The 26789-nt window shown below is 43.9% G+C and overlaps 1 protein-coding gene across 1 annotated transcript in view; it reads left to right on the top strand.

The window, feature by feature from the left end:
• CHRNB3 (cholinergic receptor nicotinic beta 3 subunit) overlaps positions 1-14188 on the top strand; it is a 36557-nt gene extending 22369 nt beyond the window's left edge. Inside the window, exons 4-6 of the mRNA XM_003942379.4 lie at positions 7436-7545; positions 7867-8749; positions 12161-14188. Of these exons, the coding sequence (XP_003942428.1) occupies positions 7436-7545; positions 7867-8749; positions 12161-12295 (1128 nt within the window). The 3' untranslated portion in view covers positions 12296-14188. The remainder of the gene's footprint in view (positions 1-7435; positions 7546-7866; positions 8750-12160) is intronic.
• Positions 14189-26789: the final 12601 nt, after the last annotated feature.

Below are 26789 nucleotides of genomic sequence, written 5' to 3'. Positions count from 1 at the left end.
TCCTGTTTCCTGCAAAAACACAGCTCTCAAGCTGAGAACTGCTGCGATGCGGAGCTGGTGTTTGTCGAGGGCTTTGAGCTTCGCAGCTAGAACACTCTACGCAAACATGAAATATTATTTCTAATCTCTTACACTAAGATGGGAGAGACAGGAGCTTAATCTCCAGATGCTACCAGGGTTTCAGAGAGAACAGGGAAATGGCCAGAAAACCTCGCAGGCCCTTAGAGAACCAGATAGAGGTTTGGGCTCTGCCTCCTCAGCTGGGCACAGCTGACTCCGCCACTTGCAAATATCCTGTGGCTTATGCCATTCTAAACTCATGGTGGTCCTGGGCTATGGGGCACAGCTCTGTGGTGACCACACATCATGGCAGAAGTTGGGTAGGCTGAGCATGGTGGCTTATGCTTGTAATCCCAACATTTGGGGAGGCCAAGGCAGGAGGATCACTTGAGGCTACGAGTTTGAGATCAGCTTGGTCAACATAGGGAGTCCCCTGTCTGTACAAAAAATTAAAAACTAAGAAAAAAAAATAAGAAAAGTTAGCCAGCTGTAGTGGTGCATACCTGTAGTCCTAGCTACTCAGGAGGCTGAGGTGGGAAGATGGCTTGAGCCAGGAGGTTGAAACTGCATTGAGCTGTGATCGCACCACTGCACTGCAGCCTGGGTGACAGAGTGAGACCCTGTCTAAAAACAACAGAAAAGACACTGGATGAGCCCTCTGATGGGCAGCTCAGAGAAAGCACTCTGTGATTCCCAGGTCTAATAGCAGAAGGACATGAAGGTTGTGAAGAATGTCTCTAAGGCCGGGCGTGGTAGCTCACGGCTGTAATCCCAGCACTTTGGGAGGCCAAGGTGGGTGAATCACGAGGTCAAGAGATCGAGACCATCCTGGTCAACATGGTGAAACCCCGTCTCTACTAAAAACACAAAAATTAGCTGGACGTGGTGGCCGCGAGTCTGTAATCCCAGCTACTGAGGAGGCTGAGGCAGGAGAATTGCTTGAACCCAGGAGGCGGAGGTTGCGGTGAGCCGAGATCGAGCCATTGCACTCCAGCCTGGGTAACAAGAGCGAAACTCTGTCTCAAAAAAAAAAAAAAAAAAAAAAGAATGTCTCTAACCCCTGCAAAGCGGTGCAGCAGCTGGCGATGAGTGGCTCGTCCGAGTTGTACAGCTGGCAAAGCACAGTCCCAGTGCGGAGCTCAGGGGTAAGCCATACTTTTACTTTACTGATTAGGAGCAACTGGGTCCGCTCTAGATCCCTTTAATATCCTCCTCAAGGAACTGAAGGCATCCCTCGTTCATGCTCTCGTTCCTTCCTGCCTGAGCACCTTCCCACAGGTGATTCCATCTGCGGCCAGCCTTCTCCCTGCCCCACACAACCCTGCCCTGCTCAGACTCCTTCTTACCCTGCATGTTTAGTCTAAATGTCACCTCCTTGGAAATGCCTTTCCTGTCTACTCTGCTGTTCTGCATCCCATACCCAAACTGTCACCTTGGGAAGTGTGGGTATTTATTAGTTGACTGGCTTATCATCTGAGTCAGCCCTAGGATGAGAGGTCGAGGCAGCTGCGCTCCACGCTAGTACGTGCCTTGCGTATTTGATGAATCAATGAACTCTTCGGCAACAGTGAGCCCCCAAAACCGCTATCTCTGTGTTATCTCTGGCCACAGCTGTTAATCCTGCTGCTGAAGGTCAGGTAAGCAACACAAATCTTTCTGACTTAAAAATACCTCCCCCTGAGGCTTGCCCTAGTTCTCTTAGAACAATTTATGAAGCTGATATTTGTTTGCTGCAATTTTGCAATTTGCAACAAGGCTGAAGTGCTAGAATTTTTGTCATCTTCCATCCTCCTTTGTAGGATAGAGCTGGGCATAGGTAAAGACCTGCGGTGCCAGTGGGAGGAAGAAAACCCGATCCAAGAAGCAGGCGATTTAGTTTCCAGCAATCTTTAGGTCCCAGACGGAGGAGTTGTGCATTTGGGCTCATTAGCTGTGCTCACTAAAGATGACCTGGAGCATGAGGGCACAGCCCCAGCCAGTCTGCCCAGGACTGCGCCTGTCTCTGTGCTCTTAGCTGTGTGCTTGTAGTGTGCTGCAGACTGCATAGCCACCCCGGTTCTTCCCAGAATCACCTGAGAGCCTTTTAGTTGCCATTGACAGAAAACCTCAGGTAAACTAACACTAGCAAAAAGAGAACTTCTTAGTTTTTACAATTGGAAAAGTTCAGGGCCAGGGCTGGCTTTACCTGCAGCTTCATCCAAGGCCCCCACTATATTCCCAGGACCTGGTTCCTCTCTGGGAGTCTCTGGGCTCCCTGTCCTCTGTGTTGACTCCATTCTCATCCACGCCCTCCCCCAGAAGCAGGATGGCTACATCAGCTCCAAACTCAAAATGCCTCATATAGGCTGGGCGCAGTGGCTCACACCTGTAGTCCCAGCACTTTGGGAGGCTGAGGTGGGTGGACCACTTGAGCTCAGGAGTTGGAGATGAGCCTGAGCAATGTGGCAAAACCCTGTCTCTACAAAAATTTTAAAAATTGGCAGGGCATGGTAATACCTACCTGTAGTCCCAGCTACTTGGGAGGCTGAGGTGGAAGGATCACTTGAGCCTGGGAGGCAGAGGTTGTAGTGAGCCAAGATCATGCTGCTGCACTCCAGCCTGGGCAAAAGAGCAAGACCCCATCTCAAACAAAACAAAACATTACCTGCGTGTACGTTCATCAGGGAAAGAGTGTCCCACCTCTTGGTGGTCTCAGAAGCCCTGTGCTGTCTTACCAACTCTGATTTGGTTGCCGGCTGTCCCTGAAAATCACAATGGGCAGGTCTGAGAGGCAGGCCTGGAGCAGAAGGGTGCATCAGCTCCCCCAAAAGCTAATAGATTGAGAGTGGAGTGAGGTCGTTCTGCAAAAGGAAACCGGGGTTCTGTTACCAGTAGAAGGGCAGGTGAATTCAAGGCAGCAGACACAGCACTTGTCCATTTTATCTCCTAACCTGATTTCCTTCTTTTATAAAGACCTCTTGATGGCCGAATACGGTGGCTCACACCTGTAATCCTAGCAATTTGGGAAGCTGACTCCGGTGGATCACCTGAGGTCAGGAGTTCGAGACCAACCTGACCAACATGGCGAAACCCTGTCTCTACTAAAAATACAAAATTAGCCACGCATGGTGGTGCATGCCTGTAATCCCAGCTACTCAAGACCGAGGCAGGAGAATTGCTTGAACCCAGGAAGTGGAGGTTGCAGTGAGCAGAGATCGTGCCACTGCACTCCAGCCTGGACAACAGAGTGAGACTCCATCTCAAAAAAAAAAAAGATCTCTTGGTGTGCCCCTCCTTCCCATGGCCTTGCTGAAGCCGAGGACAACCCCTGTGATGCATTCCTCATCTCATCATTCTCCCTTTGCTCATCATTGCACTTGGACACAGTAGAGCATGCTTCTTTGTATAATTCACCTGACTTTTATTCATTTATTTACTTATTTATTTTGAAACAGGGTCTTGCTCTGTCTCCAAGCCTGGAAAGCAGTGGAGCAATCACAGGTGTCTGCAGTCTTGAATACCTAAGCTAAAGTGATCCTCCCACCTCAGCCTCCAAAGTAGTTGGGACCACAGACACACAACTACACCTGGCTAACTTTTGTTGTTGTTTATTTTTTGAAGAGATGGGGTTTCCCCGTGTTGCCCAGGCTGCTCTCAAACTCTTGGGTTCAAGGGACCTACCTGCCTCCGCCTCCCAAAGTGCAGGGGTTACAGACGTGAGCCACGTTGACCAGATATTTTACTGTTACTTATATATTTTACTATTTAGCAGATATTTTACTGTTACTTGCATATTTTACTATTTAGATATTTAATTATATATTTTACTGTTTAGATATTTTATTATTGCTTATATTTTAGTATTTTAACAGATATTTCACTGTATTTTACTATTTGTCTTTTTTTTTTTTTTTTTTGAGACGGAGTTTCACTCTTGTTACCCAGGCTGGAGTGCAATGGCACGATCTCGGCTCACCGCAACCTCCGCCTCCTGGGTTCAGGCAATTCTCCTGCCTCAGCCTCCTGAGTAGCTGGGATTACAGGCATGCGCCACCACGCCCAGCTAGTTTTTTGTATTTTTAGTAGAGACGGGGTTTCACCATGTTGACCAGGATGGTCTCGATCTCTCGACCTCGTGATCCACCCGCCTCGGCCTCCCAAAGTGCTGGGATTACAGGCTTGAGCCACCACGCCCGGCCTACTATTTGTCTTTTAACAGATGTTTTGCTATTAAGGCCAAGCAGTTTTTCTGTTTAATCATTGTTTTTTGTTTTCTCTCTTTGACAGAGAGGATATGGAATGAGCTGCTCTTCAGCCTGAGTACAAAGTTGGGCTTTATATCTATCAGCACCAGCAATAACCCTGAGAACTGAGCCATAGAAAGCTTGCTAGCAGGCAGGGTGCAGTGACTCACACCTGTAATCCCAGCACTTTGGGAGGCCAAGGCAGGTGGATCACGAGGTCGGGAGTTTGAGACCAGCCTGGCCAAGATGGTTTCTACTAAAAATACAAAAATTAGCTGGGCACAGTGGTGGGCACCAATAATCCCAGCTACTCAAGAGGCTGAGTCAGGAGAATCGCTTGAAGCCAGGAGGCGGAGGTTGCAGTGAGCTGAGATCATGCCATTGCACTCCAGTCTGGGTGACAGAACAAGACTCTGTCTCAAACAAAAAAAAAAAAAAAGAAAGCTTCCTAGAAGCAACTGAACTTATGAAGCATTTTAGGCCACAGGTTTTCCCACTGCAGTGCAGCATGGGGAGAGAGAAAAGCGTGGATCATCTGGCTTCAGGCAGACTTTGGCTAGAAGCCCATTAAGACCACCAGGCTTGCACACCTCCTGGGGGCGCCCTTCACAGCAGAGTCAGCGTGCAGGACACCTCTGGAGTTGTGGCTGCACTGATGACCCTGCCATGTGCAGCAGCCTTGAATCCGTTCCCCTCACTGACTAGCTGAGTGGCCTTGGACAGGTATTTGAACTTTCTAAGCCCTAGTTGCCTCATCCAATACAGCATTAATAAATATTTATTATGTTTTAGGCCAGACGCCATGGCTCACGCCTGTAATCCCAGCACTTTGGGAGGCCAAGGCAGGTGGATCATCTGAGGTTGGGAGTTCGAGACCAGCCTGATCAACATGGAGACACCCTGTCTCTACTAAAAATACAAAATTAGCTGGGCGTGGTGGCACATGCCTGTAATCCCAGCTACTCGGGAGGCTGAGGCAGGAGAATCGGTTGAACCCAGGAGGCAGAGGTTGCAGTGAGCCAAGATTGCACCATTGCACTCCAGCCTGGATGACAAGAGCGAAACTCCATATCCAAAAAAAAAAAAAAGAAAGAAAGAAAGAAAGAAAAATGAAGAATCTAAAAGCACTGCTAAGTAAAGAAGTCAAAATCAGAATGTTATGTTGATTGCATTTACATGACATTCTAAAAAAGCTGAAATTATAGAAACAGAACAAATCAGGATTTCCGAGGGTTGGCAATGTGGGAGCGGTTGATTACAAAAGGGCAACACCTGGGAAATATTTTGGGTAAAAAAACTGTTTTGGCGTCTTAATGCCGGCAGTTATTATACAGCTATTTGCATTAATAACTGTAAACAAAAGAGTGGATTTTATTTTAAGTAAATTTTTACAAAGTGCATAAAGTGGACTTGAAACCAACCACAAATGTTACTGAGCAAGTTCCCTCTAAGATTTCTGAGACTCAGGCCTACCAATAACAGTAAGTTTCATTGGTAGGAGACAAATTATTCCTAGCAAGATTATATTTGCTCTTCAAAATGGGCAGAGGAGGAATTAAAAAAGAGAATCCCGTGAGCACCAAGTAAACATGGTGAATTCTTTATTATTGGGCTTTTAAATTGTCAGTTTCACATGCATGATTTTCCTTAAATATGAGGCCATTTTGTTATACTTTAGATTCTAGCTTTTTAAAGTCCCATACATTTTAAACTTTTTATAGGGGGGATCGAGTCTCAAAAATATTGTCTCGGGTAGACAATCTTTCCTCTGGGTTGTGGAGTTCCATCATTTGTCAGGCATCATGCATATTTCAGTATTTTACCATCTAGTGACATCATCCATCTGCTGACTCCTGGTGCTTTCATGACAAAGTTGGCATCACTGGGCTCTGGGGATTCTCATGCTGGGCATGCCCTTCTAACTCTCTGACCTCCTTCGTCCGTACTCAGCTATCCACATGAGGAGCCATAGAACAGAAGAATTTAATTGTCAGGTCAGATTTCCTATTATTCTGGGCCTAAAATGTTTTTAATGGAGTCCACTCTGCTGTGATTGGGTCATCCATACATCATCCTCTTGACCTTCACAGTCTGATCAATTCATGGTCAGGTGTATTTATCTAGATTCATCAGCCCCTGTGAAACACGCTGTGTGACTTCATCCTTATGAAGAAAAATGTGTAAGCGCCTGGAGGCTAACAACATTAAGAATGTAATTTAAAATTATAATTGGGAGCTCCAAAAATAAATTCAGATTAAAACTTATAAAATGCTTGGAAAACATTTTTTATTGGATACAAATTCCAATGTGATCAAGAAGAGTCCATGGAAAATGGCTGTCTCATATTAACATAGCAGGTGGATGTTCGTCCAATCCTCTTGAGCAGTGTTCAAAATCATTTGCATCTACTAGCATGTGATTAAAGTATCCACTCTCCTTTAATCCACTCCCCTAGAATAAACTGAATTAAACTCATCATTGCTTTTCTTTCTTTTTTTTTTTTTTGAGATGGAGTCTCACTGTGTCACCAGGCTGGAGTACAGTGGCACGATCTCAGCTCACCACAACCTCCACCTCCTGGGTTCAAGCGATTCTCCTGCCTCAGCCTGCCATGTAGCTGGGATTACAGGCGCCCACCACCATGTCCAGCTAAATTTTGTATTTTTAGTAGAGACAGGGTTTCACCATGTTGGCAGGATGGTCTCAATCTCTTGACCTTGTGATCCACCTGCCTGGGCCTCCCAAAGTGCTGGGATTACAGGCATGCACCACCGCATCCGGCCTGCTTTTCTTTTATTTGTTTCTTAAGAGAAAATAAGCTGAAAAGACAGATCATGAATCAGTGGCATTTGTTGCAGAGCCTCTTCATGGTGAGGCAGATATGGTAATTTTGGAAATACCTAACATGCAAAGTGTGTGGGCCTCGGTGAGATCAGAGGCCAGGCTGGCTCAAGGTAAACCCCATACTGAGTCCTCAATAGGGTCACGCAGTCCAACCGGGACAATTTCCCTTTCATAATAAAACAGTGGCTTGAATTTCCCTTTCATAATAAAACAGTGGCTTGTTAGTAAGCTAACAGCAACTTGAAGATCTCAAGATATTATACACTGAACTTTCAGAATAAAGTCACAGTATGCTAATTTCCTTCAGGAATGGACAGACCACAAGTTACGCTGGAATCCTGATGATTATGGTGGGATCCATTCTATTAAAGTTCCATCAGAATCTCTGTGGCTTCCTGACATAGTTCTCTTCGAAAAGTAAGTATCACATTGTTTCTTACTTATAGGGAAAAAATAAAAAATAAATATTTAAAGAAGTAAAAAAAAAAAAAAGAAAGAAAAGTAAAATCACAAAAGAAAATGAAATTGGTCAATTAACACTAGGAATAGAAAATTCTGATTCAGGCAAAATACTTTAAAAAATTCAACTTTAAATGACGAAATAATTGTTTCTTTTAAAACAATTGTCTGATGTTGTGGTAGAAAAGTCATAAAATAGAAATAGTCAATGCTGGGAAAAAAAAACAAAAACTAGCAGGTGCTCCACCAACTGCTAAGGTGAAACTGCTTTGATTGCAGCGCTGACGGCCGTTTCGAAGGCTCCCTGATGACTAAGGTCATCGTGAAATCAAACGGAACCGTTGTCTGGACCCCTCCCGCCAGCTACAAAAGCTCCTGCACCATGGACGTCACGTTTTTCCCGTTCGACCGGCAGAACTGCTCGATGAAGTTTGGATCCTGGACTTATGATGGCACCATGGTCGACCTCATTTTGATCAACGAAAATGTTGACAGAAAAGACTTTTTTGACAATGGAGAATGGGAAATACTGAACGCCAAGGGGATGAAGGGGAACAGAAGGGACGGCGTGTACTCCTATCCCTTTATCACCTATTCCTTTGTCCTGAGACGCCTGCCTTTATTCTATACCCTCTTTCTCATCATCCCCTGCCTCGGGCTGTCTTTCCTAACAGTTCTTGTGTTCTATTTACCTTCGGATGAAGGAGAAAAACTTTCATTATCCACATCTGTCTTGGTTTCTCTGACAGTTTTCCTTTTAGTGATTGAAGAAATCATCCCATCGTCTTCCAAAGTCATTCCACTCATTGGAGAGTACCTGCTGTTCATCATGATTTTCGTGACTCTGTCCATCATTGTTACCGTGTTTGTCATTAACGTTCACCATAGATCTTCTTCCACGTACCACCCCATGGCCCCCTGGGTTAAGAGGCTCTTTCTGCAGAAACTTCCAAAGTTACTTTGCATGAAAGACCACGTAGATCGCTACTCGATCCCAGAGAAAGAGGAGAGTCAACCAGTAGTGAAAGGCAAAGTCCTTGAAAAAAAGAAACACAAACAGCTTAGTGATGGAGAAAAAGTTCTGGTTGCTTTTTTGGAAAAAGCTGCTGATTCTATTAGGTACATTTCAAGCCATGTGAAGAAAGAACATTTTATCAGCCAGGTGAGTAAACTGGTATTTCCGATAGTGCCACCATACAGGAGAACCAAAGACAAATATTTTGACATCTGTTTAAAATAAAATACTGTCCTGGTTTAAATGTGACATTATGAGACATGCTCTTTATACATATAACATTTAAAGCAAGCCCTGACATGACATAGCAAATTTTAGTATGAATTTTTAGGAAGTAGTTCATAAAAAGATAAGGAGCAAAAGTGAAGCAACTGTTGATTAAGCACTGTCTCTTATCATTAGCCTCAATTCTCTATTAAATAATTACACATTTTAAGTTGATTATCCTGGTCTCTGGTAATTTATCTCCCATTTTGCATAGAACAATAGATATGTTCAACCACAGTATTTAGAAATAAAAGACCAGAAAGAATCAGAATATAAAATTTAGTGTTACGACAGGTATTTTGGTGAGGAAAGACGATGCGATTATTTAATTTACAGATTTTTTTTTTCCAAAGTGTGAACCAGGCACAGTGGCTCATACCTGTAGTCCTAGTACTTTGGGAGGCTGAGGCAAGTGTATCACTTGAGCCCAGGAGATCAAGACCAGCCTGGGCAACATAGTGAGACCCTGTCTCTACAAAAATTTTTAAATTAACTGGGTGTGGGTGGGCATGCTTGTCCTAACACTTTGGGAGGCCAAGGCAGGAGGATCACTTAAGGCCACAGTTTGAGACCAGCCTGGGCAATTGAAGCAAGACCCGCATCTCAGAAAAAAAAAAAAAAAAGAAAAGAAAGAAAGGAGAATGAGAAGGAGAAAGAGAGGTATTGTGGGAAGAGTGTGAATTTCAGACTGAAAACAGTCCTGGGCTCAGATCCTATTCTGAATGACTTACACAAGTTATTTAGGTTCAGTTTTCTGAACCACACCTTGAAAAGTTTGTGTGAAGATTAAATGACATAAAATAAAAATATGCACAGTGTGCCCAACACACAGGGGCTCAGCTTTGTTCTGTAAGCAGTCAACAAGTGTGAATTCTCACCTTTCTAATTCTCATCCTCATCCTTCTTTTTTTTTTTTTTTTTTTTTTTGAGATAGTGTCTTGCTCTGTCACCCAGGCTGGAGTGCAGTGGCACAATCTCAGCTCACTGCAACCTCCGCCTCCTGGGCTCAAATGGTTCTCCCATCTTAGCCTCCAGAGTAGCTGGGACTATAGGTATGCACTACTATGCATGGCTAATTTTTTTTTTTTTTTAGTAGAGACGGGATTTCACCATGTTGGCCAGGCTGGTCTCGAACTCCTGACTTCATGTGATCCACTGCCTCGGCCTCCCAAAGTGCTGGGATTACAGGTGTGAGCCACCATGCCCAGCCCATCCTTCTAAACAACCCTTCCCCAGTGGAATGAAAATATTATTTGATGTGCAAATATTCAGCGTAAAAAAGTGATCTGTTGCCTAAAGCAAGTTACATATTTTCAATTTATATAATAACTTCAATTTATAGCATTTAATTATTTTACTCTAAAATTGGTGAAGATTAGTGCCAAGAGCCTGATCCCATAAACAAACTGATGAAAGAATTTTTTAAGAAATATCCTTCTGTATTTTATCTTGCATTCGCAGACACTGCCTCATATATCCTCTCTCTTAACAATCTGTTATGTTTTTCATCCGCTTAAAAAATTTTTTTAAACCACTAGAAATGTGACTGCTGCTAGACAAACATTCAGCTGTCCAGTTGGAGGATTTTTTGTTTGTTTCTTTACATCTTTTAAAAATACTAATATAGGCCAGGCACAGCGGCTCACGCCTGAAATCCCAGCGCTTTGGGAAGCCAAGGCGGGCAGATCGCCTGAGGTCAGGAGTTCAAGACCAGGCTGGCCAACATGGAGAAACCCTGTCTCTACTAATAATACAAAAATTAGCTTGGCATGGTGTTACGTACCTGTAGTTCCACTTGGGAGGCTAAGGCAGGAGAATCACTTGAACTTGGGAGGCAGAGGTTGCAGTGAGCTGAGACTGCACCACTGCACTTCAGCCTGAGCAACAGAGCAAGGCTCCATCTCAAATAAATAAATAAATAAATAAATAAATAAATAAATAAATAGGCCAGGCATGGTGGCTCATGCCTGTAATCCCAGCACTTTGGGAGGCCGAGGCAGGTGAATCACAAGCTCAGGAGTGCAAGACCAGACTGGCCAACATGGTGAAGCCCCATCTCTACTAAAAAATACAAAAATTAGCTGGGCATGGTAGCTCGTATCTGTAATCCCAGCCACTTGGGAGGCTGAGGTAGGAGAATTGCTTGAACCGGGACGCGGGAGGTGGAAGTTGCAGTGAGCCAAGATCACGCCACTGCACTCCAGCCTGGACTACATAGGGAGACTCCATCTCATAAATAAATAAATAAATAAACTAATACAAAGATTTAAATAGTTCTTCCCACCCCCCGCCCCAGACCGGGGCCAGGAATATTTTTTTTCTCCAGAAGGATGAGTACTCCTTTTCCTTTCAGACTTCCCCAGCCTAGTAGCTTGTTCGTGCTCTGACTTCGTGTTTATGGACCTGCCGCCCACGTGCTGCGCCTCTACTTCCTCATAAAGGGACTGGGTCTCCTCTCTCCCTCATGAATTTCTGTCTTGTCCTGTTGGGTTCTCCTCCTCGGCCTTGCCCTTCCTTCTGGAACTGCAGCACAGCTGGAGTGGAAGAAAAGAAAGCCTGTGACAGTTGGCCGCACAAACTCCTAAATTATAAATTTGTGATTCTTTTTTTTTTTTTTTTTTTTTTTTCTTTGAGGCGGAGTTTCGCTCTCGTTACCCAGGCTGCAGGCTGGAGTGCAATGGCGCGATCTCGGCTCACCGCAACCTCCGCCTCCTGGGTTCAGGCAATTCTCCTGCCTCAGCCTCCTGAGTAGCTGGGATTACAGGCACACGCCACCATGCCCAGCTGATTTTTTGTATTTTTAGTAGAGACGGGGTTTCACCATGTCGACCAGGATGGTCTCGAACTCTCGACCTTGTGATCCACCCGCCTCGGCCTCCCAAAGTGCTGGGATTACAGGCTTGAGCCACCGCGCCCGGCGCATTTGTGATTCTTTTCATATATGTATCGGGAAGCACCCTAGTAAGATATGCTGGCTTTTTATTCATGTAAAAAAATCAGACTTTTCCCATTCTGATCAGTAATGTGTACATATGTAGACAGAATTCTATTGCTTCTATTTTTCTTCTTCAGTGCTGATGAGTGTTCCAAGCTGTTTCCTTTGGGCACGATTAGGGAAGAGCCTCAAAGAACCTCAGCCTGTACAGTGGTTGGGACGTTAGAAAAAGTCATGCTTTTGAAAACTTAAGTAAATGCTATAAATCTGAATGTTACTCTTTTTAAATCCCTTGAGATGAATTCGGGACATTTGCTCAGTGTCTTGAGTGAAGGGCATCTTTTTCTCTTTTGCAGGTGGTACAAGACTGGAAATTCGTCGCTCAAGTTCTAGACCGAATCTTCCTGTGGCTCTTTCTGATAGTGTCAGTTACAGGCTCCGTTCTGATTTTTACCCCTGCTTTGAAGATGTGGCTACATAGTTACCATTAGGAATTTAAAAGACATAAAGACTCGATTACACGTTAGAGCTGACATCTGACTGTCGCACAGACAGAATCCAAATGCACGAGCTTGTTCTACAAACCTTGATCACACAGTCTTAGTGGAAATGGAACATCTCCTCACCGGAGAAATGCTAGTAAAATGTGCTCATTTGTGGTTGCCGTGAGAGTGAGCTGCTTTTAAGGAAAGTGGAACCTCCCCAGGCCCCTGCCTTGGCTTCCCGGCACATTCAGAGAAGGATCATAGGTCCAGGCTTGGCCTCATAGCCAGAGTGCACCAAAAGGTGTTGCTACTGGTGAACAAACACCTCCTGGAAGCAGCAGACCTTGGTGGGGGGAGGGGAGATCCACCTGGAGTTTAAGGCGGTCTCCGCATCAAGCTATCTGTGTGGGCAGAGCCTGGATCTCCCACCTGCCCCGTCCTCCTGGGGCTCTGTTGTGCTTCTGTAGTGATGGGCCAGGCAAATCTCAACAAGGATTTGGGGATTACACTGGCAGGACAGCTGGCCCTGCACACTTAATAATAACACAGATTCCAAGACGCTTGGCCTGCCGAGGCAGGTTATTCATGGTTTATTCACAACATGATAAGGCTTTCAGATGGTGAAGCTGGAGCCCACTGTGAGCTGTGACTTGCTTTGAGGTCATGCATACCAAAATAACTCACAATAGAAACAAAGTCCTTTGCTACCATAAGTGCATTCATTAATACTCATTATCTTTTCCTAGCAAACTAGGGTACAGAGCATTCTCTGATAATGGCTTCTGATGTCACCTCTCTAATCAGATCCATACCAGCAGTATCCCCTAGCCTCCCCATTCTGCTTCCCTGTCTCCTGGCACCACCTGGGTGGACTTCACCGTCACCCACTATCATTCCTTCTGTAAGACTCTGAAGGGAGTCTGCTCAGGTTCTGCTTGCCTTCCAAAATTGCTGCCACCGCCAAATCCTTCCTCAATTTTAGCTAAAAGCAATTTTTCTCTCTGCCCAGTTATAAATCCAAATTCCTCTCTAGGGTACTTTTAGGCATGGCTCTGGCAAGCAGTTTGCAATCCAGGGCACCGTGGTGGCTCCCACCTGTCACCCTAGCACTTTGGGAGGTCAAACCGGGAGGACCGCTTGAGGCCAGGAGTTTGAGACCAGCCTGGTCTCTACAGCAAGACACTGTCTCTACAAAAAATCTAAAAAATTTTAAATGGTGATATATGCCTATAGTCTCAGCTACTCAAGAGGCTGAAATGGGAGGATCACTTGAGCCCAGGAGCTGGAGGCTGCAGTGAGATGTGATTGCTCCACTGCATTCCAGCCTGTGCGACAGAGCAAGACCCAGTCTCTTAAAAAAAAAAAAAAATCTAAGTGGCCAGGCGCAGTGGCTCACACCTGTAATCCCAGCACTTTGGGAGGCCCAGGCAGGTGGATCATGAGGTCAGGAGTTTGAGACAATCCTGACTAACACAGTGGAAACCCCCATCTCTCCTAAAAATACAAAAAATTAGCCACGTGTGGGGACTACACACCCATAATCCCAGCTACTCTGAAGGCTGAGGCAGGAGAATTGCTTGAGCCCAGGAGGCTGAGTTTACAGTGGGCCAAGAACACACCACTGCACTGCAGCCTGGGCAACAGGGCAAGACTCTGTCTCAAAAAAAAAAAAAAAAAAAAAATCTAAGCATGAAATATCTTCACATATTGTTACCACTAATGTATTTTGTCTTATTAGTGCCATTTAGTTTGTGTTTTCTGTATAACATTTTCTTGTTCCTTCATCTTTTTCAGCCTTGGTCGAGTTTGTAGTTTGTCCATTCCTTCTTTACCTTTAATGGCTTGAAAGTTACATGTCCACTTCTATTAATTTATTAATAAACATTCAAATTTTTTAAATCAGCATTGAGAATTAGTGTGTGTGGCTGCCACTTTCTATACAAAATAATTCCTTTAGGACCCTCACTTCCCCTCACCTTCATTTCACTTTTATCACTTTCCACATTTTCTTTAAAGCATCCAGAATTTTAGTTCTAGGTGATTTATTTTTATATTATGTGTTCCTTTCCCTAAGAACCACGTATTGACCACACATGTTGTCCACAACCACATGGCAAACAATTTTATTTCTTTGTTCATCACTGTTTTTTATCTTATAACATTCCTTTTTCTGCTTCATTTTTTCCATTATTTCAGAGGATTACTTGAAGACATGTAATTCTTTCAGGAAGTATTTGAATGTGGTGACCTTCCTGAACGCTTGCTTTTCTGAAATTGCAATTGATTTTGCCCTCACATTTAAATAATGGATGGGCTGGGCATGGAATTCTGGTTCAAAATTATTTTCCCTCAGTGCTTTGCAAACATCTTGGTGGGGTTGATTCTCATTCCTCACCTGATAGGTCCCTCTAGGGTTTCAGTTTCCCAGTCAGTAACAAGAAGTATTGACTAAAAGAGTCAAACTCTGTAAAATATTTGAAGAGATGTATTCTGAGCCAAATATGAGTGACTGTGACCTGAGACACACCCCTCAGGAGATCTTGAGGACAGGTGCCAAGGTGGTCAGGGCACAGTCTAGTTTTATACATTTTAGGGAGACAGCAGACATCAATCAAATACATGTAAGGTTTGCAATAGTTCTATCTGGAAATACATGCAAGGTTTGCAATGAGTAAGGGCAGGACAACTCAAAGCAGTGCGGGCGGAGAGGGTTTTCAAGTCTAGGTAGATTTTAAATTTTTCTGATTGGCAATTGGTTGAAAGAATGAATTTCAATAGAAAGGAATGTCTGGTTGACAATGAGTGGTTGTGGAGACCAAGGTTTTATCATGCAGATGAAGCCTCCAAGTGCTGGCTTGAGAGAGAAGAGATTGCAAATGTTTCTTAGCAGACTTGAGATCTATGTTGATGTTCATGCTGGCTGGCTTTCCCTGAATTCCAAAAAGGAGGAGGGTATTCTAAAGTATGTCTGAGCCCCACTTCCATTATGGCCTGAACAAGTTTTTTCAGATTAATTTTGTACTGCCCTGGCTGAAAGGAGGAGACCATTCAGATGGTCAGGAGGCCTTAGAATTTCAGTTTTGGTTTACAGAAGTTATGATTCATGCATGACCTTTGAAGTGCTCCCCTCCTCTAAATGTCTATACTTGGGAGAATTTTACTAGAGTTTTCACAGTTTTTAAACCACACAACTCATTGTAACTTTGTTCCTTTGGGAAAATATGATCTGCTTTATCAGTACTTTAGGACAGGATTTGCAGGAATACATTGTGATGAAAATCAAGGATTCCTGGCCTTAAATTATTGTAGGGATTGTGGATTCAAAGGGCAGGCCACTATTTCTCTCCTTTTTGTTGAGAATACTATTGACGCTGGGCCTGGTGGCACGTGCCTGTAGTCTCAGCTACTTGAGAGGCTGAGGTGGGAGGATTGCTTGAGCCCAGTTCTGGGCGGTAGTGCGCTATGCCGATCAGGTGTCCGCACTAAGTTCGGCATCAATATCGTGACCTCCCGGGAGCAGGGGACCACCAGGTTGCCTAAGGAGGGATGAACCGGCCCAGGTTGGAAACAGAGTAGGTCAAAACTCCCGTACTGATCAGTAGTGGGATCTCGCCTGTGAATAGCCACTGCACTCCAGCCTGGGCAACATAGCGAGACCCCATCTCTGAAAAAAAAAAAAAAAAGAAAAGAGAATACTATTGACTTTAACACACCATTTAACTTTAACTCTTAGTTTGCTAGGTAAATGATGTCAACCTAAAATAGTCAAAAGAATCAGAATCTAGTTTAAGCAGAGTTTATTCAAGTGCAAATTTTGAGGACAACCCTCCCTGGAAACACAGATTCCAAAGAATAGAAGTCAGTGTTCCAAAGTTAGCAAGTTTGGGGTCACTTTTATAGACAAAGCTTAGGGAAGTTTAACAGAATTTCAGCCTCTTTCTATGTAAGGTTTAATGCGTAGTCATAATGATCTCATTAGTCAAGGTGGTTCTTTTCGTTTGGGAGACGTATATTTAACATTCTACACTGAAGACAGAACTGTTGTGAGGTCCCTGTTTGGGGCACTGTCTGGTCTGAGTTAAGTATAGGAGAACAAAAGAGGCAGTTAATCTATCACAATGATCAGTGATTGGAAGAGGGAAGACTAGTCTTTCCTAGTCAATGACAGAACAAGGACAATGAGGAAGAGTTAAGCTATAATCTAAGAAACAGAAGTTACAACAATGTGAGGCCATAAAACTCACAGCCACATCTCTCTCAAAGCTTAAAGCATTTGGGGGTTTCCAACAGCTCTTAAATTTTCTTTATTTTCACAATGAAGATACTAATTTTAGAAAAAGGCATTTAGATCTGAATTCAGTTTCAAATTTTGAAAAAATACCAGCATGAGCCAGGTGGGGGTGGCTCATGCCTGTAAATCCAGCCACATAGGAGGCTGAAACAGGAGGGTCACTTGAGCCTAGAAGTTGAAGGCTGCAGTGAGCTATGACTTCTGCTGTACTCCAGGCTGGAGCGGCACAGTGAGCCCACATCTCTAAAACAGAAAACAAAACAAAACAAAGTGAAAAAATTTTAAAAGGGAAAATACCAGCATGAAGCATCTTCTACAGGGAGATTCTTTCTGATCAGACACAGATTCAGAAAAGATTAAGCTTTCACATGTACGCATGCAGCCCAGAGAAGATAATATTAGTTTCAAACACAGAAGGAACCAAATATTTATATAACGTAATAACCCTAAGGAAGTAACTACAAAAGATCACTCTAAAGCAAATAAATTTTAATTCCAAATGTATAGCAAGAAAAATCTGTGTGCAAAATTTGCTAGCTAATTCAAGAAGTGAAAGTTACAAGACCAATTTCTCTCTGTATCACACACGTGAGCATGAGACACAGATGTGTGCAGGCACACACATGGGCCACAGAGAGCTGTCCACGTTATGTACAGCCTTCAGATTTCTGTTCATACCCCCCCACACACACCCTCCTGAAGCCTTCACAGAACACATGGTCCCCACTGGGCTCCCTGTGTTGGAAAGCCAGTGGCATTTCCAGGGTGTGCTGTATGGTTTAGAATATCATTTCTCTCTATGATTTTATTAAGTGAGCTCACATTCATAGCTATACCAGCATATTCTCCATCATACCCTCAACAATATCTAATAGAGACCTTAGTTCACAGTCAAAGCTTAATTGATATTTGTTGATTAATTAAACCAGATACCAGGAATTTGGGATGGAGCTGTCTAAAACATGGACAAATGTGTATTTTTCCTCAGCCCCTCCAAATATTTCTAGCTGTGTGTGTGTGTGTGTGTGTGTGTGTGTGTGTGTGTGTAATTTTCAGTATGTACCTTAAAATATATTTCCTTACATTAAAACAATCTCCAAAATACTATTATCATACTTAGTAAAGTTAATAATTCTACATTCAAGCTCCGCATGTCAAAAACATCTGTTAGGTATAGTGAACCTCAAGTTTCTCTTCAAAGAATCAGTATGTCAGTATGTTCAGCTCTCTTATTCTTTAATTCTCTATTTTAAAGTTCAATTTCCTTTTAGTTCCAGTAAACAACCTCCTCCAGCATTTCTAATCAGTAGTTCACATCTATTCCCCTGGACCCCAGCTCCGCCCTGACTCATCCCGGTCACCTGCTCAAGTCACCTGCTCTGGTCATCTTCTTTGACCTAGGTCACCCGTTACCTGCTCTGACCCGCTCACAACCATCCTTCCCGCCAAATCACCCACCCTGCCATTCCAGCTGGGACCCCTGCTCCTTTAAAAGAGCCAATTGGGATTAGTCTAGTTTGTGCAGTCTAACCCTAGCCAATAGGGGAATGACACAGCAGTAGGGACGACCCCCATCAGGCGTAAGTACCCCTTTTCCTCCCTCATCCAAACGTGCACTCACCATTGTTCCATCTGTGAGCCGCACCCTTCAATATTAGTAAATTGCCTTGCTGAGGAAATTTATATTTGAGTGCTACTTCTTTCGCAGCATCAAAAATTCCACTTATAACACATTCTAATTTGATATTTAGTTTGTCTCAAATAGGATTCAGCCCAAGACCGTTTGTCATGCCTCTTAAATCTATTTTAATCTCTTTCTTGGCACTGATTTGTTGAAAGGACCAGATCTGTTTTCCCCAAGTATATCTCACTATTTGAATTTTGTCTGATTGCTTGCTTCTGGTAGCATTTAGCTCATTCTTCTGTCTCCTGTGTTTTCCTGTAAACTGAAAGTTATAACTGTAACCCTAATTCTGGTTCAGTCTTTTTTTTCTTTTCTGAGATGGAGTGTCGCTCTGTTGCTTAGGCTGCAGTGCAGTGGCACAGTCTCAGCTCACCGAAACCTCTGCCTCCCAGGTTCAGGCGATTCTCCTGCCTCCGCCTCCCAAGTAGCTGGGATTACAGGCTTGTGCCACCACACTAGACTAATTTTTGTATTTTTAGTAGAGATAGGGTTTCTCCATATTGGCCAGGCTGGTCTCGAACTCCTAGCCTCAAGCAATCCTCCCACCTCGGCCTCCCAAAGTGCTGGGATTATAGGCGTGAGCCATTGCACCCAGCTCAATCTTTCTGATAGGGATGTGCTATAGATGATAACATGGTGTTCATATTGTACCATAGTGAGGAGGCAGGCTACTTGGCTATCTGATCGTTAGAGTTAAGATTAATTCCTAGATTAAGATAATGCAAATCTGATCTCTCCACTGTATTCATTGGTAAATCTATTGTCTAGCCTGTGGCCACACATATAGCAAAGTTATAAAAACACTTAGCTATGATCTTGGTCCCTTTGGAGATGGTGTCTAGCCAGCTAACATTGAAACATTGTAATTTCCTAAGAGTAATATTTTTTTTTTTTTTTTTTTTTTGAGACGGAGTTTCCCTCTTGTTACCTAGGCTGGAGTGCAATGACATGATCTCGGCTCACCGCAACCTCCGCCTCCTGGGTTCAGGCAATTCTCCTGCCTCAGCCTCCTGAGTAGCTGGGATTACAGGCACGTGCCACCATGCCAGCTAATTTTTTGTATTTTTAGTAGAGACGAGGTTTCACCATGTTGACCAGGATGGTCTCGATCTCTTGAGCTCGTGATCCACCCGCCTCGGCCTCCCAAAGTGCTGGGATTACAGGCTTGAGCCACCGCGCCCGGCTGTAATATTCTTATGTTTGAATGGACCTTTTAGTTGTGTCCAAATTCTTTCTCTAAAGCACCTACGGTTATCTATTTAAATTAATTCATCTAATTAACACAGTGACTACCAGATACGTTTAACCTGACATGTATTTCTTCTTTGTATTAAAACTTTCTGTTCAGTATGTCCATCAAGTAGCAGCAACAATAAAAGTAACCTTATGTCTTTGGCTCATGGACATAATCTTGGATTTGGGAAAACTAGGGAGAGCAGCAATCCATGCCCAGATGTGGACTGTCACCCCTCCAGGCAGTGTTGATGGCCATGGGACAGGGCAGCCCAGCCTACTGTGGATTTAGACATGCTCGTCTGAATGCTCAAAGATGGTCTCAGCTCTGGGCACCAAGAGGAGAGTCAACCAGGCCTGAAAATCCCAGTGTTCAAAAGGAAACAATAGCAGGATGAAAACTGTGAAGGTTAAGTCAGGCAGCCTTTAAGAAACAGCCCTGTGTGGAAGGCGCTATTATCACTCTTGTTTTACAGATGAAGGTTCTCTTCATCTGCAAAATTCCATGGGGTGGGAGTGGGGAAGGATTCACCCTGCTTTACTCAGGTACCCTCAGTCATTGTGACAGCCAAAATGCCCCGTGATACATTTCCAAACACCAGCAGGAAATTGTGTGATAGTGTATGTGGGTTTGTGTGTTTGTGTGTGTAGAATGGATGCAAAAGCATCTCCAGTTGATAATAACTGGTATCTAAACCCATTCAGGATGCTGTGATAAAAATACCATAGATCGGGTGGCTTTTAAACCGCAGACATGTATTGCTTACAGTCCTGGAGGCTGGAAGTCCAAGACAAGGTGGCGGCAGGTCTGGTGTGTGGTGAGGGCTGCTTCCTGGTTTATAGATGGCCATCATCTCCCTGAGTCCTCACATGGTGGAAGGGGCGAGAGAACTCTCTGGGGTCTCTTTTATAAGGGCACTAATCCCATTCATGAAGGCTCTACGCTCGGGACCTAATCACCTCCCAAAGGCTCCACCTCCTAACATCGTCATATTGGAGGTTAGGATTTAAACTTACGAGTTTGGGCCAGGTGCATTGGCTCACACTTGTAATCCTAGCATTTTGGGAGGCTGAGCGGGCAGATCACTTGAGGTCAGGAGTTCAAGACCAGCTTGGCCTGCATGGCGAAACCCCGTCTCGACTAAAAATACGAAATAAATTATCTGGGTATGGTGGCAGGTGCCTGTAGTTCCAGCTACTCAGGAGGCTGAGGCAAAAGAATCATGTGAACCTGGAAGGCAGAGGTTGCAGTGAGCTGAAATCGCACCACTGCACTCCAGCCTGGGTGGCAGAGTGAGACTCTGTCTCCAAAAATGAAATAAAATAAACTTACGGGTTTGGGGAGCACGTACATTCAGTCTACGGCAGCTGGATATGCTGAAGCACTGAGATGATCACGCCAAAGTCTAAAGGGGATGGGAGAGGGGAGGTGTACAGATGTGTGCCCCTGTTCTTATTGCCTTGTTCCTGAAACCGCCTTTGTAAAAATTCTATTGGTGAGAAAAGAGATCTGAGCTAACCCTCTCCATCTTGCCTTTAACCTCCAAGCTGCTATTGTTTATCCCTGGACGTAGCCCAAACTAATTGGGCGGAACTTACTTTATAGTTTTAACTTTGTTGTAGCTTTTTTTTTTTATTTTTCTTTTCTTTTATTTTTCTTTCTGGGTGTTAGTCTATCACCCAGGCTGGAGTGCAGTGGCAGGATCACAGCTCACTGCAGCCTGGACTTCCCAAGCTTAGGTGATCCTCCCACCTCAGCCTCCCGGAGTAGCTGGGACCGCAGGTAGGTACCACCACGCCCGGCTAATTTTTGTATTTTTTTGTAGAGATGGGGTTCTCCCTATGTTGCCCAGGCTGATCTCGAACTGCTGGGCCCAAGCAACCCACCTGCCTCGGCCTCCCAAAGTGCTGGGATTACAGGTGTGAGCCACCATGCGCAGCTTGATCCTTTCCCTTTCTCCTCTCCAGATATTCATCTTCTCTTATGTAAAACGTACCACTGGCAGCCAGCCTGTCCCTCTCTTTACTTGTCCCACCGTCCCACCCCGCGCTCCCGCCAAGGACTTGTATAAATGTTAAGCTTCCTTAAACACTCTCCTGAAAAACAGCCACAGGTGTGTCTGCGGCTCCTGTTTTTCCCAGACTCGCCCTCAAGTGACTTAATAAACCTCGATAATCAAGACACGCCTCAGCCCTTCATTTTGGTCGTCATAGTTTCGCTGAAAAATCAGATGATCAAGCACCGGAGGCTCCATCCAGCACACGGCTTCGAGGGCTCCCGAGTGGAGCTGGCTGAGGGCGCAGGGGTCTCTGCCTTTCTTTCTCTGCCATCGCCATTCTGGCTTGTGAGCTCCCAGGACGACCTGCACTGGGCATCGCCCCTCTGCACTCAGCATCTGCTAATGTAGACGATTTTTCCTCTGCCCACTTTCTGCTGCCTCCGCCATGGGAAGTGTGACGGGGCGGGTGGGGCAGGGCAGTGGGGAGAGGAAACGTGGGATGCTTCCATCTGGCCTGTGACTTGTCTTCCTCCAAATGTCAGCCACGCAACTCTACTCGCCAACTTTATGATTGCTCTCATGGTGAAAACAGTCTACATAGATGTTTTCATTCTGGGTTTTTTTGTTTGTTTGTTTTTGAGACGAAGCCTTGTGCTGTTGCCCAGGCTGCCTCAGTCTCCTGAGTAGCTTGGACTACAGGCGCCCGCCACCACATCCGGCTAAGTTTTTGTAGTTTTAGCAGAGACGGGGTTTCACCGTGTTGGCCAGGATGGTCTCGGCCTTCTGACCTCGGGATCCGCCCGCCTCGGCCTCCCAGAGTGCTGGGATTGCAGGCGTGAGCCACCGTGCCTGACCCATACTTTTAGCCTTTACGCTCATTAAAATAAACTTTCTCAGGTTTTTTGTTTGTTTTTATCCAACTGATAGTCCTGATCTTCCTAAAATAAGTGGGCTGTTTGCTCCCTCATCTTCCTGACACAGTTTACATTTCAAAGCCTTCTCCCTACTGACTATGGTCAAAGATGCCCCACAAACCACTCTCCCTAATTTGGGCCTCCCACTCCCAGACCTGTCCTGTGGTAGTGAGCCTGGGGTTGCGATGGGGAAAGGATGAACCGACTCAGTTGACTACTTCTTTTTCTACTCGCAGCTCATGGAAGAGGATGAATTGTACAAGAGGTAGAGACATGGTTAAAGAGTTAGGAGATTTGTGTTCTAGTGTTAGATTTATTAATTAGCTGTGCGACTGTGGGGAAACTACCTTTTGAGATAAAATAAGATTTGGGTTAAAAAATCTAGGAGTTTCATTTCATGTCTAAGACATTGATTATGTAGTTCAGATACACAGAAAATCCCCAATGCATGTGCACACGTGTGAACACACACACAGATATTAATGATGAAATCATAATCAAGAGAGCCTCAAGTCAATTTTAAAAGTTAAAAATCTCAGGCGGGGCTTGGTGGCTCATGCCTGTAATTTCAGCCCTTTGGGAGGCCGAGGCAGGCAGATCACCTGAGATCAGGAGTTCAAGACCAGCCTGGCCAACTTCGTGAAACACCACCTCTATTAAAAATGCAAAAATTAGCTGGGCATGGTGCTGTGTGCCTGTAATCCCAGCTGCTTGGGAAGCTGAGGCAGGAGAATTACTTGAACCCAGGAGACAGAGGTAGCAGTGAGCCAAGATTGGGCCACGGCACTCCAGCCTGCATGACAAGAGTGAAACTCCATCTCAATAAATAAATAAATAAATAAATACGAAATAAAAGTTAAAAATCTCAATTAACAGAGGTCTTCAACGTTTTACTCTCTTCATGCCCCTTTATACATCTTCAGTCCATGCTTTCCTTTGTTCTTCTGAACAAATGCTGTGATTTCCTTTTTTTTTTTTCCAATGCTTATTTCATTTCTTCTTAAATGTATGTCGCTAGTTTATTTACTTGTAAGTACAAGATCCTCTTTCCCCTAAGGGTCACTGAGCAACTTCTGGAAAGCTGGGCTGGGCAGTCTAAGGTATGCTCAAGTAGAAAGGTATGGTTAAGAAGTCAGGATGGGGTTTCCTTGACCATGGCTGGGAGCACTCTCCTCCCATCTTCCTGAAATGCAGGTCCTTTTTCTGCTTTATATGTTATATTTTGTGACAGGGTCTCATTCTGTTGCTTAGGCAGGAGTGCAATAGCACGATCATAGCTCACTGCAAGCTTGACCTCCTGGCTTCAACTAATCCTCCTACCTCAGCCTCACGAGTAGCTGGGACTGCAGGCACCAGCGCCCCCAGCTAATTTTTATATTTTTTTGTAGAGACAGAGTTTCACCATGTTGCCCAGGCTGGTCTCAAACTCTTAGATTCAAGCCATCCATCCACCTCAGCCTCCCATAGTGCTGGAAATACAGGCATTAGCCACCACACCTGGCTGCAATACAGTCCTTAAAAGTCTTGTTTTTATATCTGATGGGCGATTAATGTACAGAACATATAATGAACTCTTACAACTCAACAATCAAAAAACAACCTGATTTTTTTAAATGGGTGAAGGACTTAAATAGACATTTCTCCAAATAAGACATACAAATGGCCAATAAGCACATGAAAAGATGCTCACATTGCTAATTATTAGGGAAACACAAACCAAAACTACAATGAGATGCCACCTCTCACCCATTAGGCTGGCAACTGCCAAAAATCCAGAAAACAACAAGTGTTGGTGAGGATGCGGAGAAATCGGAACTCTTGTGCACTGCTGGTGGGAACATAAAATGGTGCAGCCCCGTGGAAAATAGAATAATGGTTCCTTAGAAAATTGAAAACAAAGGCCGGGTGCGGTGGCTCATGCCTATAATCCCAGCACTGCAGGAGGCCGAGGTAGGTAGGTCATGAGGTCGAGATCAAAACCATCCTGGTCAACCTGGTGAAACCCCGTCTCTACTAAAAAAATACACACACAAAAAAAAATTAGCTGGGCATGGTGGCACGCGCCTGTAGTCCCAGGTACTTGGGAGACTGAGGCAGGAGAATTGCTTGAACCCAGGAGGTGGAGGTTGCAGTGAGCTGAGATTGTGCCATTGCACTCCAGCCTGGGTAACAAGAGCGAAACTCTATCTCAAAAAAATAAAAGAAAGAAAGAAAGAAAGAAAGAAAATTAAAAACAAAATAACCATGGGTACAAAAAAATAGTAAGAATGAATAAGATCTAGTATTTGCTGATATCACAGGGTGACTGTAGTCAAAAGTAATGTAATTGTACATTTAAAAATAACTAAAAGAGTATAATTGGGTTGTTTGTAACACAGAGGATTAATGCTTGAGGTGATGGACACTCCATTTACAAAAATCACCAATGTGATTATTACACATTGCATGCCTATATCAAAACATCTCACATAACCCATAAATATATGCGACTACTATGTACCTACAAAAATTAAAAATTAAAAATTAAAAAATAGAATAATCATCTGATCCAGCAATTTCACTTGTGAGTATATACCCAAGATAACTGAAAGCAGGGACTCGGAGTTATTGGTAAGCCCAAGTTCATAGCAGCAGCCAAAAGGTAGAAGCAACGCGTGTCTGTTGACAGGTGAATGGATACATGAAGTGAGGTAAATACACATAATAGAATATTATTCAGCCTTGAAAAGGAAAGAAACATGTTGATACGTTACAATACAGATGCACCTTGAGGCTGTTACGCCAAGTGAAATAAGCCAGTCACAAAAGAACAAACACAATATGATCCCACTTATATGAGGTGGCCAGAGTGGTCAAATTCACAGAGACAGAAAGTAGAATAGGGGTCGCCTGTGAGGTACGGGAGAAGGAGCAGTGATTGCTTACTGGGTGCAGCGTTTCAGTTTTAAAGGACAAAGAGTTCTGGAGTAGGATGGTCGTGAAGGTTATACAACAACATGAAGTCATTACTGTATGCTTAAAACTGGTGAAGATGGGAAATTTTATGTTATGGGATTTTACCACAGTTCACAAAATTTAAATGAAATTTGATACTGATTGGGCTTTACAATAAAAAATAAAGTATTGAGTAACAACCGACCCTTTTTAAAGACAGGAAGATAAAATGTTAAGTATTATAATTACCAATATTATAAGGAATAAAAATGCTCGAAAATAAGAGTCATTCAGGCCGGCTATAGAGGCTCATGCCTGTTATCCCAGCACTTTGGAAGTCGAGGCAGGAGGATCACTTGTGGTCAAGAGTCTGAGACCAGTTTGGCCAACATGGCAAAACCCTGTCTCTACTAAAAATACAAAAATTAGCTGGATGTGGTGGCAGGCGCTTGTAATCCCAGCTACTTGGGAGGCTGAAGCAGGAGAATTGCTTGAATCTGGGAGGCAGAGGTTGTGGTGAGCCGAGATCGCGCCATTGCACTCCAGCCTGGACAGCAGAGCAAGACTCTGCCTCAGAAAAATTGATTAAAAAAAAAAAAAAGAATAGGAAATAAAATGGGCTCATTGATATTCAAGACCTCTGCATAATGTCCTACAGAGAACCTCATGCTCCAGCAGAAAAAGAGAAAGAAGGATTCACAATGGGCACTACGCCATCATAAAAATTATATTTCAAGACTCTGTAATAAGGGAATGTTGCTGATATTCTGTTTTAAGGAAGCAGCAGTGCAAGGTAAAATTGAAGTGTTTGCATGCAGACAAAGACTAGAAGGGAAAAGGGCCAAACGAAATTATTTCTTTTGTTAAATTTGATTTATTGTTTTCTGCCTTAAAATACATCTTTAAAGTTGTTATCATACTTATACAATAAATAAGAAAATAATTAGAGTGCAATAAAACAGAATTCCCAAGCTTCTCCCTCTCAGAAAAGGAATTGCTCCAAACCCTCCAAGTTTATAATTCCTTATAGAAGAAATATGCATGTGGCATTGGACCCAACTTAAAACTAAAAATCTAAATGAAATTAAAAAAAAAAAAAACAACTTTCTCAGCCTCAAGACAATAAAGAAATGAAAACTGTTGATGAAAAAAGACTAAACGGCCAGGCGCAGTGGCTCACGCCTGTAATCCCAGCACTTTGGGAGGCTGAGGCGGGTGGATCACTTGAGGTCAGGAGTTCGAGACCAGCCTGACCAACATGAAGAAACCCTATCTCTATTAAAAATACAAAATTAACAGGGCTTGGTGGCGCATGCCTGTAATCCTAGCTACTCGGGAGGCTGAGGCAGGAGAATCACTTGAACTCAGGAGGCAGAGGTTGCCGTGAGCCGAGATCCTGCCATTACACTCCAGCCTGGGCAACAAGACCAAAACTCCATCTCAA

Source organism: Saimiri boliviensis, chromosome 13, assembly GCF_048565385.1.
Source record: "Saimiri boliviensis isolate mSaiBol1 chromosome 13, mSaiBol1.pri, whole genome shotgun sequence".
Lineage (NCBI taxonomy): Eukaryota > Metazoa > Chordata > Mammalia > Primates > Cebidae > Saimiri > Saimiri boliviensis.
This window is presented reverse-complemented; position numbering and strand designations above follow the sequence as displayed.